The 16,991-nt window shown below is 45.2% G+C and overlaps 1 protein-coding gene across 6 annotated transcripts in view; it reads right to left on the bottom strand.

The window, feature by feature from the left end:
• Window positions 1–16,991, bottom strand: part of MYO7A (myosin VIIA) — a 148,117-nt gene that overhangs the window by 17,528 nt on the left and 113,598 nt on the right. For all 6 annotated transcript variants that reach the window (XM_078390211.1, XM_072993470.2, XM_072993469.2 and 3 more), the window contains 14 exons: window positions 14,880–15,056; window positions 14,441–14,530; window positions 13,584–13,711; window positions 12,750–12,876; window positions 12,513–12,632; window positions 10,859–11,032; window positions 9,091–9,318; window positions 8,024–8,194; window positions 7,112–7,229; window positions 6,002–6,128; window positions 5,044–5,213; window positions 2,794–2,984; window positions 1,603–1,727; window positions 453–610 (listed from right to left, as the gene is read on the bottom strand). In XM_078390211.1, coding sequence (XP_078246337.1) covers window positions 453–610; window positions 1,603–1,727; window positions 2,794–2,984; window positions 5,044–5,213; window positions 6,002–6,128; window positions 7,112–7,229; window positions 8,024–8,194; window positions 9,091–9,318; window positions 10,859–11,032; window positions 12,513–12,632; window positions 12,750–12,876; window positions 13,584–13,711; window positions 14,441–14,530; window positions 14,880–15,056 — 2,104 coding nt within the window. The remainder of the gene's footprint in view (window positions 1–452; window positions 611–1,602; window positions 1,728–2,793; window positions 2,985–5,043; window positions 5,214–6,001; window positions 6,129–7,111; window positions 7,230–8,023; window positions 8,195–9,090; window positions 9,319–10,858; window positions 11,033–12,512; window positions 12,633–12,749; window positions 12,877–13,583; window positions 13,712–14,440; window positions 14,531–14,879; window positions 15,057–16,991) is intronic.

The following is a 16,991-nucleotide window of genomic DNA, read 5'->3' on the forward strand; positions in this document are numbered from 1 at the left end:
GAACCGATTCTTTGCAAAACAATCATTTTTAAACAGCTGATCGGCGGTTTCAAAATGGCTGCTGGGTAACTAAAATGGCTCCCCGCTGTGTTTAGGGACAGATTCCTCACTATACAGGCAGCGAAAATGGGCCCCATATGGAGGATCTTCGCTGGACGGTGAGTTTTAAGCCCATTGGAGCACATTGAAAGGTTTTCAATGTGTTTCCATTGGGTTTTTATTTTTGCTTTACGATGTTTTCGCTTAACGGTGATTTTCCTGGAACGGATTATCGCCGTTAAGCGAGGCACCACTGTACGTTAGAGAGGGTCACGTGGAACACTCTGACCCCTGTAAGCCTAAGAAAGATAGGAGCGAGGCCTGACAAAAAGGCCCCCATTCACAAATAACAGTGAATTTTCTCAATGATGGAAACAACCAACTCTTTACGGGCAGAGCCATCTGAAGGATATCGATGAAGGCCATGCAGGCTTCTTGCGAGATTTCCTCACTGCCTAGGATTTTCTTCAGCAAAGGCTGCTTGATGGGTTCCCGGGTGTACGACCACATCTTGTCTTTCCCTCGGTTTTTGGTGATCATGACCCTGCTTAGGGTGTGCTTGGGAGGGGGCCTGGTGGGGAAGGGAAAAAAATAATCAGGCAGGGAGGCAGAAAAAGACCAAAGATACATGGAGGTGATCTTTCACTACTCATGACGCCGGTGGTCCGTGCAGTGTTATTGTACAGGTGCACAGAGCAACAGCTGGAAAAAGCCACCTTTTGGGACTCACCGCCCCCCCCCGATTCCTGTACCCAGTGCACAGCGGTGGCCACGTTTACTGGGGGACTCAGAGAGCGGCTGCTTAATATTTCCAAGCTCCGGCATAAACCAGATTGTGGATGCCAGAAACAGAGGATAAATGAAGCACTTCCTTCCGGTTTCTTTGGTGTCCACGCATGGTTGAGAGAGGCATCTCTGGCCCAGCCTTGCCGAAGGACTGAGTTTCCTGTCCTCCTGAAACCAGTAACTGCCCCCTCCCCCCTGCACCCTAAAGGCAGTTTCTCCATTTTGCTGGAAGCTGCTTTCATCCAAGATGTCAGGCCATGAGTTCATTTTCATTAAGCCATCTCCTTGGAGGTTTGTGTCAGCTCATGCGCACGACGCCATAGGCACTGTGCATTCCCTTCCCCCACCTCCCCGGCTGGATCCCCCCACTCACCAGCCGGCGTGTGCGCTCCTTTCCTCCTCCTCTTCGGTGGTTCAACCAGTCTCCGGCTTCTTTGCCCCGCCTCCTGGGCTGGCCGCCCAATCAGACAAGGAGGCGGGACAGGCCACCCCATGTGCTCCTGCCGGGGACTGGCGGAACTGTTGAAGAGGAGAAGGAGAGGAGCACGCTCCGACGGGTGAGTGGGTCATTGGCCAGGGAGGCAACATGCGACCCCTGTGGTGCCCTGCGTGGGAACCAGAACGAACCTCCGAACTGAGGTTCGCGCCCATCTCTAATACAAAACGAAATATAAAACGATATTGTCAAAAGCAAGACAAAGTTCTGGTCGTAATCAAGGTCCAGCTGCAGCTTCCAGACGTCCGTAACATCCCCCGCTTGCTTAGTTATAGCTTTACCTAAAATAATCATAAGAGAACTCTTCTAAAGTGTACAGCTTCATCCTTTCTTCGCCGTCAGACATCACCAGCTGGGCTGTTCTGATGACATCCTGCCTCTGGTCCGGAGTCATCGTAACCAGCGCCTGAGTAGCAAAGACACGATCAGGGTGATTCAAGGCATGGACAGAGCAACAGTTCCCATCAGCGGTAACGCAGATGTTCGTGGACTGGAATTCCCAGAAGCCTTCACCATCTGCTGTGCAGCCTGGCTGGGTTTTCTGGGAGTTGAAGTCTAAGAACACCAGTGTTGCCCAAGAGTTGGGGACCACAGGGTTAGAACAATCCGTAAGCCTTCCTGAAGACACAGCTATTCAACTAGGATAGGCAATGGAAAAAAGGTCAGGTTTTTGCTGGTTCTGGCTTACTTCTGATTCCTTTCCTCTGTTGTCTTCTTGTCTTGTCTCTCCTGTGTCAAATCTTACCCTGGAAATCCCCGGGGACAGGGACCCTTTAGCCTCCAGGACTTTGTAAAGTGCACACATTGACAATGCCGTATAAAGAGATAACATTAATAAAACTAGAGATGCAGGAAAGGCTGAAATGGGGGAAATTGGGAATGAGATGGGAATCTCTATATATCTGCTCCAGATCCATTTCAACTAAGAGATCAAAGAATGAAAAGAAGACTCTGATAATAGGAAACTGCAAGATTTGCATGCCTTTTCATTAAGACGTTTGGCAGGCTGCAAAAGCGACAAATCTTTAAAAATATTGATGTTTATGTGAATTTCTTTTCCACCCTTGTGAGAAAAGTAAACCTTAGGCAGAACAAGGGGAAAAAAGGTGTTAGATTCTCTGTTCCTCACCAAAAGTCTGCTAGAGGTGCCACCTGGGAAAAGACGCAGCCTGGATGGCCTTGGGGAAGTTGCACCATCCCAGGGCAAGCCCAGAAGAAGGGAATGGTCAACCACTTCTGAACTGCTGGATAGCTCAGTGGTTTAGATATCTGGCTGAAGGGCCAGAGATTGGGTGTTCAATTCCCCGTTGTGCCTCTCCAGAGAGAAGAGCCAGCCTTTGTAGCCTTGGGCAAGCTGCACAGTGCCGATGATGTCCCCAGAAGAAGGGAATGGAAAACTTGAGTATTCTCTACCTGGGAAATGCTGAAATGGGTTGCCATTGACGACACATGATGAGGATGAGGATGCTTACCACAATCTCCGGAGGGGGCATGGTGACGGTGGGCAGGACATAAACCAAGTCTGTCGGGAAGTCTCCTTTCTGCTTGGTCCTCTCGTTCATCCCGTTGGCCCAGCCTGAGTTCATCACGTTCTCTCCTGTGTCCTGGTCAAGGATGACCAAATCCCCTTTGAGGAAGCTGAGGAAACCCGTTTCTTCGCCCGCTGCAAGAGACAAAACCGGTCATGCTGACAGTTCGCAGTTCAGAACGTTTAGATGTGGTCACCTTATCATCTCAGCAGTGCATAAGCCATCCTGCAAAGGAGGGGGAGTTGTGCAAAATGTGACACGTGGCACAGGCGCCCCTCCGTTGCTTTTTCTGCATCCTTGAACTCTCCCGGGATCTCATTTTGTTTTCCTGAACAAAAATGAGCATTTCAGGTGTTGGAAACTTCAAAGAGTGGCGATTCTTGTTGGAAGCAAGGTGCACTTCGCTGCACCTTGTTTTGCCACCAAGGTAAGGTAAAGGTAAAGGTTCTCCTTGACATTTAGTCCAGTTGTGTCTGACTTGAGGGTGCGGTGCTCATCCCCGTCTCCAAGCCGTAGAGCCAGCATTTGTCCGTAGACAGTTTCTGTGGTCACGTGGCCAGTGCAACTAGACACGGAACGCCGCGACCTTCCCAACGAGGTGGTACCTATTTATCTACTCACATTTTTACATGCTTTCGAACAGCTAGGTTGGCAGGAGCTGGGACAAGCGACGGGAGCTCCCTCTGTCATGTGGATTCAATCTTACGACTGCAGGTCTTCTGACTTTGCATCACAGAGGCTTCTGCAGTTTAACCCGCAGCACCACCACGTCCCCTGTATTTGTCACCAAAGTCCTCTGTAAAAGGGGGACGGGGCTACAACCAGGAATGGACTTCCAGGCACTTTTTCTTGGGCTCCCCCATTTTTAAGCATTTCTGGGTGGCTGATGCAACCTCAGGTGTGTTCATGCAATGCTGAATTGTATCGGGGGTGAAGACTTGAAGACACACTGAAGGTTGCATTTTGGAGGCCCTCAAGTCCTTGCATCTCACAAGAGAACATCCTGGGACAGAGGTGGGGAAGCTTTGGCTCTCTGGATGTTTTGGACTGAACTCCCAGTCCTTTACCGTTGGGGATTCTGGGAATTTTAGCCCCCCCCCCCCCCCCAAAATCTGAAGTGCCAGAAGTTTGCCGCTCCTGTCCTCGGAGTTTGTTCCTGCCCTGCCAGGGGATTGAACTAGAAAACCAATTTCTTATGATTTTTCTGAGATAGCATGGCGGAAACTGATTCCGTTTGGATAAAAGCTGTCAAGGCAGATTAAGAGAACCTGTATATGACGGTCAAATCTCCACTTAATGACTGGCTTATACAGTAGGACCTCCCTTCACCTTTGGGATCAGTATGCTCTGATTCACTTATCTGCTGGATGAAAATACTAAATAAACCTCCCCAGAAATACTGATTCATAATTATAAAAACATGGACTGGTATTATACAATAGATACAAGTTTTAAACAAATACCTATCTGTTAAATACTGGCACAGTATGTATGTGGCTCCTAATATTTGTGGGGGTTTTTTTGGTAGCTCTGATGGTGTGATTTCTGAGATCGGCAACTGTTATGATGATGATGATGATGTATTCCAGGATGCATTTGCCAGAAATGGCCCCTAGAGGGAGCCAGAGACCTTGCAATGTGTCGCATTCAATGCTTCCACGTTTTTCAGCATGACCGGTGGGGCTTTGAAGGGATACCCCATGGATACTGCGGCCAGACTGCATGTCATCCTATCACTGTGGGGGATTGTTTATCTGCAACAACGTCCTGTGATCAACTGCTAAGGTCTTCTGGTATTGTTTATTACATGGTTTTTCCTTTCCATAGGTGTGGATTTCACTACCTTACCAGGCCCTGGGCTCACTGAGGTGATACCGTTAGCCTGTCATTACAAGGAGAGATGCCCAAAGTGATGGCTGGCTGCATTTCACCTAACACAGGCTCGCCTCAACCTGCATTTTGCACATGAAGTTGCTTTTGTATTGCATTTGAACCCTGAGAAGTAATCAGAGGTTTCACCTGCAAGTCTAGTTGTCTAGGTATGACACTTTGAAGGATTTGCGTATCTGGAGGGAAAACGCTGTTACAGATTTCCCTTAATATGTGATCTGACACCACCACCCCACCACTACCACCCAGTTTCAGGGACCAGATGCTTGGTCCTTTCTCCAAAGTCTTTTTCAGTTTCCTTACTAGGATTTGGATTGTCCTGGAGCGCCACAACAAACTTTGACCTCTTCCTCAGCCCCTCCAGAAATGTCACCACGAGGTCCCGGATGTCTTCTGCATTGTTGGACGTAAACGTGTATTCATCACTTTTGATTGTGGCTAAGGTGAAGCTCTGTCCCTGAAGCTTCCCTCCTCTGGAGCAAGTGTCATAGAAAAAACATACCACATATAATAAGATCAGTGTGAAGATATAAGAGAACACTTTAAACCCTGAAGTCTTCTTCTCACCTAACCTTGAAAATCAAATCAAATGTGAACTACCCTGTTTCCCTCAAAAATAAGACAGGGTCTTATATTAATTTTTGCTCCAGAAAATGCATTAGGACTTATTTTCAGGGGATGTTTTATTTTAGAGTCATGTCATCTTCTGGTTGCTGCAAAAGGGTGGAGGGTGGGGCTTATTTTTGGGGTAGGGCTTCTATGATGAGTATCCTGAAAAATCATACTAGGGCTTATTTTCAAGTTAGGTCTCATTTTGGGGGAAACAGGGTGTTCCTGGAAATGAAAATGACTATACTGAGCCTATCGTACTTTAGGGGTATCATGAGAAGCCAAGATCCATTGGAAAAGATAATAATAGTGGGAAAGGCAGCAGGAGAAGAGGAGGACCCAAGATGAGATGTACGCACCCCCGAAAAGAAGCCACAGTCTTGAGTTTGCAAGAGCTGGGCAGGGCTGTGGAGGGTGGGAGGACCTTTTGGAAGTCACCCATTGATTGGATTGGCATAAACGGAATTCATGTAATGATAGCAACACCTCAAAAAAAAAAGACATCTGGTCCCCTCTATGATACAGTTATCGCACCATTAGAAGGGGATTTCACTTAAAGCCTCATGGTGCAGTGAGAGAGATGAGGAGGATGCTTTTCAACCCCCCCGGTTTCCTCTCCCCAACTTGACTGATGGATAATTTATAGCCTTACCTGCTGCTAGAGACAGCCGTGATCTCTGGAAAGGAAAGTTCCAGAAGGACCTGCTCTTGTTCATCGACAAAATACACACCCGTCCAATTTACAGCTACGATGACGTCATTTTTGGGAAGACTAGGACCTCGGTTACAAAAAAGAGATGAGAATATATATAAAAGCGTGAAAGCAAACAGGACCCACCCCTTGAGTTTTGATTGCGGCTTCCAACATCGTTCTTTCTACTGCCACTTAGACTGGCTGTTTTCGGGTGTGGGGGAGATTGGACTATAAAGGGTCTCTTGAGGTCAACGGAAGGAGCAAGATGCAATTTGGCGTGCTCCCCCCGTCCAAAGAGTGAACCACGATCAGCGGTCAATTAAGTACTGTCCTTGATCAACGGAGAAGGGTCTGGAGAAGCAATAAGTACTTTTTAAAGTCATTCCCCATCCCCTCTGTCTTTGTGGTTCCATTTTCTCCCTTCCTCAATCCCTGTTTCCTTTCTGTTATTCTCCCTCCACCTTCTCTCTCAAAATCTCCTTTGGAACCTGCAGCTGCTAGAGGCTGCTCACGGAGCATGCAAAAAAGAAGGCATGCCCCACTGCTGGGCCAGAAAGGTGCGGGACAGCTCTTAAAGAAAAAGGATAGCTTGATCTAAGTGTTTTTCCTGATCCAAACCATGCCCTCAGTGATCCATATACCATATCTATATGCCAGTGAGGACAGGCCCATGAATGGAATCAAGGCTAATTTCGTTGGTACGGAGAAGTCATGTGCTCTATATACAATAAATCCAGGGTTCTCCCATCAGTCAGTTACATGGACCATCATGCTTTTTAAATTTTATTAGTATAGGTTGGATGGTCCTGTTTCTACATTGTTAGTTCAAAGCTGTAGAGTTAGTTTTCCAGCTCTCAATTTGGGGAAGAAAAAATCTGAATGCGGAGGGGAACCTTTCCAGACCGAACAAATCAACAGCAAACACACTGATCACTGGTGCATTGATGATGTCGTATGTACAGCTGTCCAGGCCACAGTATGGCTTCATGGATCACCATTAGCCCCACCCATGAACATTGACGTCCTGTATTTTGCAGCTACCCTGCAAGACCTGGAGATTTGTGTTACCTGAGAATTTGAAAGCTTCATAGAACCTAGAGAACAGCAAAGGCCACTTGAAACGGGCAAAATCCACCACCTCTTCCTTGACTTTTTTGGGGTCTGTTCTCTTCTGGGTATAGATTCCCTGCAAGGGGGAAAAAAGGAAAAAAATCCAAAATAATGACCTGCGGCGAACATCTCATAGGGGCTGCGATTCCCTGGGCAACCCCTTTCACAACCTTGAGCAGTATGAACATCACGCCACACTAGCAGATTTGTCCTGTTCAGCATCATCAGCTTTACAACGTTGTCAAGACCACCACAAAAACTCATGCCACAAAACTCTTTGTTGTTGTTGTTCCTTTGCTACAAAGATGACTCTGCCCTTGAGATCTGGCCTGCCTTAAATGGGAGGCTACTTATTTCAGCATTTGGTTACCACCATGGCCATGCAGAGATTCCTGGGAAGTCCACCAGGAGCTCACGAGCCAAATTGGGGTCTAGTGAACCCAATTTCAGAGGTGCTGCGAATCCATTCCATGTTTTCGTCTGCTCTTCACAGGAGTTGTCTTATCTATTTAGCTCCTGTGAAGTGCAGACTAAAATCAGAAGTGGATTCACAGCATCCCTGAAACCGGAGTCACCCCCTTCCACTGTAGCATCCTTCTGCCAGCACTCCCCAAAAAATTGTATTGAAAGGCCATTGGTAGTGTCTTTGAAGCTGGAAGCAAATTATATACTCATGGTGACCAGCAGCCACTAGCAGCCACTGAACTCATCTGCCATAGGATGAAAGTGAAATTTAAATGTGGAAGAACAGAAAATATCAGCCCCAATATTCTTGCCCCAATATTCCAACACTTATAGGGATTAAGTGCCTGGCCAGGCCGTCTGCAAAATTCTGTTAGCCTCACAATTGGAGAAACTCAAGTTCCTTGCCTTTTTATGGGCAGCAATGATATATTGAGCCCACTTCTCTATGGTTTTCGAAGGCGTGATCTCTCTGTCTGGGATGTAGGAGGGGATCAAGTTCAAGAGACGCTCCAAGACCATTTCGGACCCATAATCCACGTAGTATTGCTGGGAAGCCAGTTCTGCCAAATCTTCTTCCTGCAGGGAAAAGAGCAGTTGATCTGTTGATCTGTTCAGTTGGCTGCTCAGTATATGGGAAATAAAGACAACAGTATACACAAGTCTGTAATTTAAAGCAACTGTATGTAAAAAAACTTAATCGTTTTTCCTAGAGAGTTAGTGAGATGTCAAGGCCAGTTAATGAGAATGGGTGGGACATCTGAGGAATTGAAAGCTATTCTCCTCTGTCTTCTACTGTATAGGGGGAAGAAATAAATTTTACAGACATTCAAAACTCTGCAACCATTTCTGAAACTGGTGTGTATACAGGATATTTCCACCCTGAATGTAATTAATGTCCAGCACTTCTCCATTTTGATTTTTCTTTCTAGTGCCTTTCTGATTTTGTCGAGTAGTATTCCAGCAATAAGTAGCATGTCCTCTTAGCAAATAAAGAGAACTCCGTCTCGAAGATACATTCAAACATCTTCCCAGAGTCCCAAACAATCAGGGACTGTGGCTGCAAAGGGATGATCTCGCTATGCCATCCATTTCATGGAGTTTTAATTGTTCCTAAAAATGATGTCTCATCGTTCCTGCTTCAACATTTTTGGGCCCATTTTGTGCAGTCAGCAAAAATGGAATACATTAAAATAAAAGAGTAAAAAATGCAGCCAGATTAAGCCATGCCGGAAATGGATCTTTTCTGCGGGGTTTTTTTTTTTTCTGAATGGGGCACCATCATGGTTGAACTCAGCCAATCAGATTTGATTCTGTGACAGAACAGCAAAGCCTGTTTGGAAGAAGAGAAATTCTTCCTGCCTTCACTCTGAATGAGCATTCTCTCTGTTTATTAGAAATCCCCCAAAAATCCCCCCAAAAGGGCACACATGATACAAGCAATGGATGTATTTTGAGAAACACCCAAGGCTTACCTTATCACACCGGTATTCCCCAAACTTCACCCCCCTCACTATTTGTTGGTAAATGAGGTTTGTTGCAACACTGTCTTCATTCGGGTTGTGCCACGGTGTGAAAATCTCTTTCCTGAAGAAAAGCCTCCAGGGGGCATTCCGTTCCTGGGCTCCCTGCTCTTTGGCGTACTGCTCACATTGAGAAACCGCGTCCATCACGTGGTCGCTCCCACTTCCAAGGGAAGAAACCTAGCAAGGGGAGAAGAAATGATTCAAGGTTTGGCCCCTTACAATGGTAGTTAGGCCCCAAGTGGTTCTGTGGGCCAACCTTGGCAAGAAGCTGACTTTGCAATTAGAAGGTGACAAAACATTTTCTCTCCAAAGCTGAAACTTTTTCAAAACTGCTGTGTTTGTACTATCAACAAAGAAATGATGCCCCATGCTCATCTCTAGATGACCGGTCATCTAACCCTAACAAGCTAAGTTGCTATGCTGGAGCTGAGAAACCTTGCAATGAACCAATGCCTGTAACAAGCCTCTTCATGGAGTTCTGATGTAATGATGCAGTCGTCTTTATTTATTTTATTTAAAATATTTTCTCCTCCAAAGGACCCTTTCCTTGACCTTCTGTCACTAAGGAATCCTGTCCTTCTGAAAAGTTTAACCCATCCTGCCGGTTGCGGGGGGGACTGGGTTAGGCCAATTATTCTTTTATATATTTATTAGAAAGCTTGGTAGGCCCCTTTTCATTTAGACAGGCAAATGAAAGAGCCTTGTCCGTGGTGGGACCCTTCGGGTGGAATCTTCTCCCTAGGCTATCTGCCTGCTACCACCTCTGCTGAGCTTTGGGTATTTACATTTACCCAGGCTTCCAGTGTTTGATCATGATAAACCCCCACTGCTTCACTTAAGCTTTACTTTATGCTTCTTAACGCATATCTTTTTTAAAATTGCTAATCCTCCTTCCATTTTTACACTGCTTTCCTACTGCTTTTATCACTGCTTTGGTTTCTAATTTTACACCTTATCCTGTGTTGTTTTTTGTAGTGAGTCCTGGACCCTTTGTGCACGAGAGGAAGCCGAACACGTTCCATATGCGTTGTCTCCGACGGATTTTTGGTATCACCTGGCAGGACAAAGTTCTACATAGAGTAGTCCTAGAATGAGCTGGAATTTTTAGCATGTATACATTACTGAAACAGCAACGTCTACGTTGGCTTGGGCATGTTGTGAGAATGGCTGATGGTCGGATTCCATCCATTCCTGGATGGAGAATGAGTGCAGGGAAATCGCCCCAGAGGGAGACCCCAGCTGCGATACAAGGGGATCTGACAGCAGGATCTGAAGGCCTTAGGAATGGACCTCCACAGATGGGAAACCTGGACCTCTGAGCGTTCAGCCTGGAGGCAGGCGGTGCATCACAGCCTCTCCCAATTTGAAGGGACTCTTGTCCAGCAGTCCGAGGCAAAGAAGCTGTCCCGAAAGCAGCCAAATCAGGGAGCTGGAGAGGGGACAGACAGTATTTGTCCTCAACGTGGAAGGGATTGTCCCTCTCAAATTGGCCTTCTCAGCCACACTAGACGCTGTTCCAAGTCCTCCATTCAGAGCACGTTACCGTAGTCTCTCCAGACTGAAGGATTCCTACACAGTGTGTTGTTTTTTAAACAAATTTTGAATGGCGAGACAGGAGTTTCTAATATACAAGCCAAAAGAATGGTGTGTCTATACTCTCCCTCCGTCCTGCCATTATCATCAGATACTGATTGGAATTCATTTGCCGGAGCCGTACCTTGTCGAAAAGAGCAATGTAAAGCGAGAATCCAAAGTGGTCCTTCAGGCTGATCTTGTCAGCCAAAGAGTTACAGAGCTCTCTAGCCGTCGTTGCCGAGTCTGTCAAGAGGGTCTTGGTGGTCCCATCCATAAATGTAACAGGCAGCATAATGGGCTTCTTTGATTTGGTTGCCTAGGAGAGGAAAGCAAATATATTAAACAGGGAAATTAGGAAAAGGGCTTCCAGGTTACGACTTCTGCCCTTGAGCTGATACAAAGAACGCTGGAGAAATCCCCATCTCTGCTGGTGATCCTGGCCAAATATTGCTATTAGTGGCTCAGGGCTACAGTCGGAAATCAGTGTCAAAAGCTTGGTATAAGACAGAATTTTGGAAGGGTTTTGGAAGCACAGGTATTAATTATGGCCCCATATAGAATGTTGAAGCTGGCTGGATAGCTCAGGGGTTTAGGTCTCTGGCTATGGAGCCAGAGGTTGGGAGTTCGATTCCCCCAATGGGCCTCCAGGAAAAAAAAGCCACCCTGGGTAGCCTTGGGCCAGCTGCACCGAATCCCAAGGTGACCTCGGAAGAAGGGAATGGGAAACCACTTGTGAGTGCTCTCTACCAGGAAAACCCAGAAAAGGCTCACCATTAGAGATAAGGACGAATCAGAAAAAATTGTGATTTGTTTTGATTCCTGATATATCAAGGTCAAGAAATCACAAATTATGAATATACCATTTTTTTCCTGAAGCATTGGTGAATCATTTCAATTTTAATTTTTCCTTTAAAACCCTATAAAACTGAACCCCCCCCCCCAAAAAAAAGCACCTAGGGACACCCAGTTTGCCACAAAGTCTCTCCTGACTCTCCTCTACAAGCCCTGTAAGGTTGGTGAAGTTTGCCTTTTGGGCGTCTGAGTTATAAACCCAGAAGGAGGGCCCCCCCAGGAAAGTTCTCCCTAAGCACCTAGAGACAACCAAATCACAGAAAAGCATCTACAGACTCTCCTCTACAATTCTTCCAAGTTTTGGGAGGACTGTATTTCAGACATCCAAGTTATACACCCACAAAGTAGGAAAGCACCCACTAGCAGCTGGCTTGGGGAAACCCAATCTACACCAAACTTGGAGGGACTGTAGAGAAGAGTCAGGAGAAGTATTTCATTGTCTTGTCTTCTCTCTCTCTCTCTCTCTCTCTCTCTCTCTCTCTCTCTCTCTCTCTCTCTCTCTCACTCACTCACACACACACACACACACACACACACACACACACACACACACACACACGGAAGAATTGCAACTTTATTTTTTATCACCACTAAATTGATGCAGTGGATAGATACAAAGCTACATTTTCCATCATTTCCCTCTCTGCTTTCAAATGTTAATTTGGAGGCCCTTTTAGCAAAAAATATTTTTTCAAAAATAATCATCCTCTTACCAACCGTAAGTGGCCGGGGGGGGGGGGACATGGGTTTGTTTTGTGTTTTGCACAAGGTGCCTCTTAGAACTGAACACAAGAGGGCTAACAGCGCCACCTATTGGTTGTGCAAAGAATCACTTGGTCGGCACAGGAAGGGTAAGGATTGTCCCGTTGCCTCAAAGTAATGAGTTATACAACTAGTTCCTTTGGAAACAACAACCCACCATCTCTGTTGGTTTGGTTTTTTACCTGGAGTTCTAGCCAGCTCGGAGGCTGAGTCCTGGTTCCATTGGCAAAGGTCCTTCTGAGTCTCTCTTCACAATACGGAGCGTAACCTGGAGGCCCGCCATTGATGAAGTTCCTTAAATACTGACGGCAAGACAGGACAGTGAAAATCTTGCATTTTCAAATCCACAAATGTCTGTCCCACTTTAGAGACTGACACCAAGGCGACGATTAAGGAATTCCTCTCAGTGGTCATCTTACCTTGACGAATTTTTCTGATGGGGCGAAGCATCCCACACAGAGAGATACGAGGATCCACCCTCGGGCGTGGCTGCTTTTGGAAGGGTTTTGGGTCAGCTGTTTGCAGATCTGACAATAAATTTCATCCCTAAAATCGGAAGAATTTAAATTACTCCTCACCGCGGACAGGCCAGGCATAAGCATCCTGATAGTACCCTCTTTCCCCGAAAATAAGACCTAACATATTTATTTATTTATTTATTTATTTATTGTATTTATACCCCGCCTATCTAGTCATTTCAACCACTCTAGGTGAAAACAAGCCCTAGTATGGTTTTTCAGGATGCTCGTCATATAAGCCATATCCCAAAAATAAGCCCTATTTAAGTGAAACCCCACCCTTCACCATTGTGTAGCAACCAGAAGATGATGTTGTTGTTTAGTTGTTAAGTCGTGTCCGACTCTTTGTGACCCCATGGACCAGAGCACACCAGGCCCTTCTGCCTTCCACGGCCTCCCGGAGTTTGGTACCAAATTCATGTCGGTCACTTTGATGACACTGTCCAACCACGACTGAACAACAAAAATCCAATAATATGCTCTACCCAGTTCCTGTGATTTTTCAGACAAAGCCTAATGACCTACGACCTTCCTAAAAACCTTCATTTTCCTTTTATTTTACCCTGGAACTGCAACACTATACTATATGGTGTGGCAAAAATATTCCACTCTTCTGCATTCTGTGCACTTCATTTTTTTTATTGAAAAATAAAATTTTAGAAAAAGAAATCATATCCTTGCTATATTTACATATATATATATATGCCATTTCTTCTTTTCACATTAGTATCTAACCTTAATGCTGGCCTGAGGATGCCATTACCAATAACGAAGTGGAGTTTCTCCAAATTTGAGGTGGGCCGGTCCTCCAGCATGCTATTACCTTGAACTGTAGACTCGCCATCGTGAAGGCGCTTGGTTACCTGGACAAACAGAAGGAGGGCTTCCAGTTTGTGAAATGTTGTAGATGTGGCATTAGTTCATTCCTTTCCTAAGACTGAGAGCCAGCATGGTGCAGCAGTTAGTGGCGAACTAGGACTCCAGAGACCTGGGTTCAAATCTCTGCTTGGCTCTGGAAACTCATCAAGAGGGGGCAGAACCAACCCTTATCCTGAAAATCTTATTGGGATTACCGTAAATCAGAAGTGATATGATGTAACACCCCCAGAATGCTTCTGCCACCCCAGCTAGATTTCGTATAGATATTTTGCTTCATTATTCCCAGACTGAATAGTGATTTGCAAAAGAGTGTCAGGAGTTGACTTAAACCGAATGTGGGAAAAGTTTTCTTCTTGTATTGAAACCTCCAGAATCCAGTGATCCAATCCCTCCAGTGCTGGCTGGGAGATTTTTTTGGGAGTTGTCATTGAAAAACAAAACATTTCCAAACTCTGTTGTTAAAACTATTAGCTGGGATTTTTCTGGAGGGCAGCAGGAGGTAAAGCGCTACAGCGATATGCTAGCATATTTAGCATGCTTGGCATCTATTGCTACAATACTCTGTGTCTGTCTGTTTTATACTGAAGAAACAAGTAAATTTAGGATTCGCAGAGGCAAGGCAGGTACACTCCTCCCCTCCCCCTGCTCCCATGGGGACAGCCATGGCAAAAAGGGAATGTAGACTGGTCAAAGGGGAAAGAACAACCGCTCACCTCTTCAGTTAACTTGGACTTCTTCTTGAGTGTCAGAGAGACCAGTTTGTGGCGTACGCTGTTCTTCTTCTGGCTGTCTACGTGGCCGCTCTGTGGAAGAGGAGGACATGGGTCTCATTTCTAGAAAATTGATATTGTGCCCTGAGTTTGGGGCTGTTGGCGGTCCTGGATAGCTCAGCGGTTTAGGTCTCTGGCTGCAGAGCCGGAGGTTGGAAGTTCAATCCCCCCCCCCGATGCTTCCTGGGAAAAGAGCCAGCCTGGGTGGCCTTGGGCCAGCTGCACACAGTCCCACGGTGCCCCCTAGAGAAAGGGAGTGGTAATACCCAACATCTATGTTTACCACATCTAGGAATGTGTTTGTGTGTGGGGGGGAAAGACTCCTGTGTGCTCATCTCTTGACAAGAAAATCAACAGTTTTCCACCGGGGCTGGCCTCTTACCTCTCCTTCGCCTTGGAGGGCTTGAAGTTCTTTTTTGTAGGTTTTTTTCCCAAGCGTTTCATATATTTTGGTCATCACTGGGATCTTCTCGCTGCCATCGCTCATCGCTGTGTGATATTTTGGTTCCGGAAGGTCCCCCATGAAGCGAAGGATGGTGATCCACACTGCCAGAGCTGCCTTTTGTTTGTTGGTTTGTTTTTTGGAGGGGGAAAGTTTGTTAGTAATTGGAAGGCTTTGACATCCTACTAGCCAAAATTACAGACAAAAGCTTGATTGCCTCTCTCGAGCAAGCCAAGACGCGAGTCTACCACCACCTAGTGGCCAATCCATAGAATGACACTATCCACATAAATGACACTATTCACACAGCACTTGTTCCTCATAGTGAAAAAAATGTCAGTTTCTGCATGAACCACAGCCCAGATCAATCACTAAGGATGTGTTGTTTAGATTTTTTTGGGCTCCAGCTCCCAGAATTCTCCAAGAATCCCACAGGCAGATGGATTCATAGTTTCAGACACCTCTGTTTCATTCACCTGGAGCAGGGCCTAGGCCTCCAAGGCTGTAGGGCATTCTAGGCCACATTTTCTGCTGCCATGCTTCCTGAGGGGAAGCTGCTGCAATGCTTTCGGCATAAGGGAATGAAAACACAAGATACCATGCTACCTCTGAAGACTAGGCCCTGCTCCAGGCGAGCGAAATATAGGCGTCTGAAGGTATGGGGATTAGAGTTCAATTCTGGGTATTGGAGTCTACAAATGTCAAATGGCACATCTCTTTTAGCCATATTATATTGCAGAACATTTTGATTCTCAGGAAGCCTCATCCTGACTGGGAATTTTGGGAATCACAGATCCAAAAAAAAACTTTTCCAAGTTTGGTTTTTTTTACTGCATTGAGTGGATGTGAATACTTTAAATATCTGTTCTTTCTGGAATGAAATAATAGTTAATTCCTACGTCCCAGGTTCTTTCTTAAATGCCTTCTTCCAGGATAACAAGGTGTGACAAGAGAAATGTAATGTGATATATCACTCATTTAGGGAGCACCCTCTGCTTTGCAACTAAAATGCCAACCAAACGTTGTCATGAATTACAAACTAGTTCTTACATAAGTCATGTCCTCCTTATTCTTCCCACAGACTGCCCAAACAGCAACACTTTGAGTTGTTGTGAAAACAAAAACTCCAGAGTAATCTTGCCTGAGTAATTGGTTTTTCTTTTTTGTGCCCGTGAACTTGTCTTGTTCCACCACCTATTATTACTGTCCTCTGTATGTATAATTTTTAAATTCTTTTAAATTGTCCTTTTTGCATCAATTATTTTATTTCTAGAGATTGTGTACCTTGTCTGTTGTTTTATGTGAATTTTATTATTAGTTTTGTTATGTATACTGTGCCTTGCCACTGGTTGGGTGGGATGAAAATATGAATGAATGTACGAACGAACGAATGGATGGATGGATGGTTGAATGAATGAATGAATAAAGGAATGAATGAATGAACAAACTAATGAATGAATGAATGAATGAATGAACAAATGAACGGATGAACGAATGAACGGATGTATGGTTGAATGAATGAATGGACTAATGAATGAATGAATAAATAAATGAATAAATGAATGAACGACTGGATGGATGGTTGAATGAATGAACTAATGAATGAATGAATGAATGAATGAATGAATGAATGAATGAATGAATGAATGAATGAATGAATGAATGAACTAATGGATGGAATGATGGATGGAATGATGGATGGTTGCATGAATGAATGAATGGAAACAACAATAACAACAATTTTGTTTAATTTGTATACCACCCATCTGGCCAAACAAACAAACATACATACAAACAAACAAGCAAACAAAGGTATAGAAACACTTAAAGGCTGAGATAGTGTGACCATCCAGCCTCTATGGGTGTGCACGGTGTCATTGTGTCAGAGGCTAAGTGCTACGTCATATGATGAGAACATCATGCCCCCGTTTGAATTATTTTTTTAAAAGGTTTATAAGCACATCTTTGGATGTGCAATTTCATTACAGGTTTTTTAAAAAAGGAACCATACATCTGTACCTGGGAACAGAGGCAGAAAGGACAAGGAAAATC

Source organism: Pogona vitticeps, chromosome 3 (genome assembly GCF_051106095.1).
Source record: "Pogona vitticeps strain Pit_001003342236 chromosome 3, PviZW2.1, whole genome shotgun sequence".
NCBI lineage: Eukaryota > Metazoa > Chordata > Lepidosauria > Squamata > Agamidae > Pogona > Pogona vitticeps.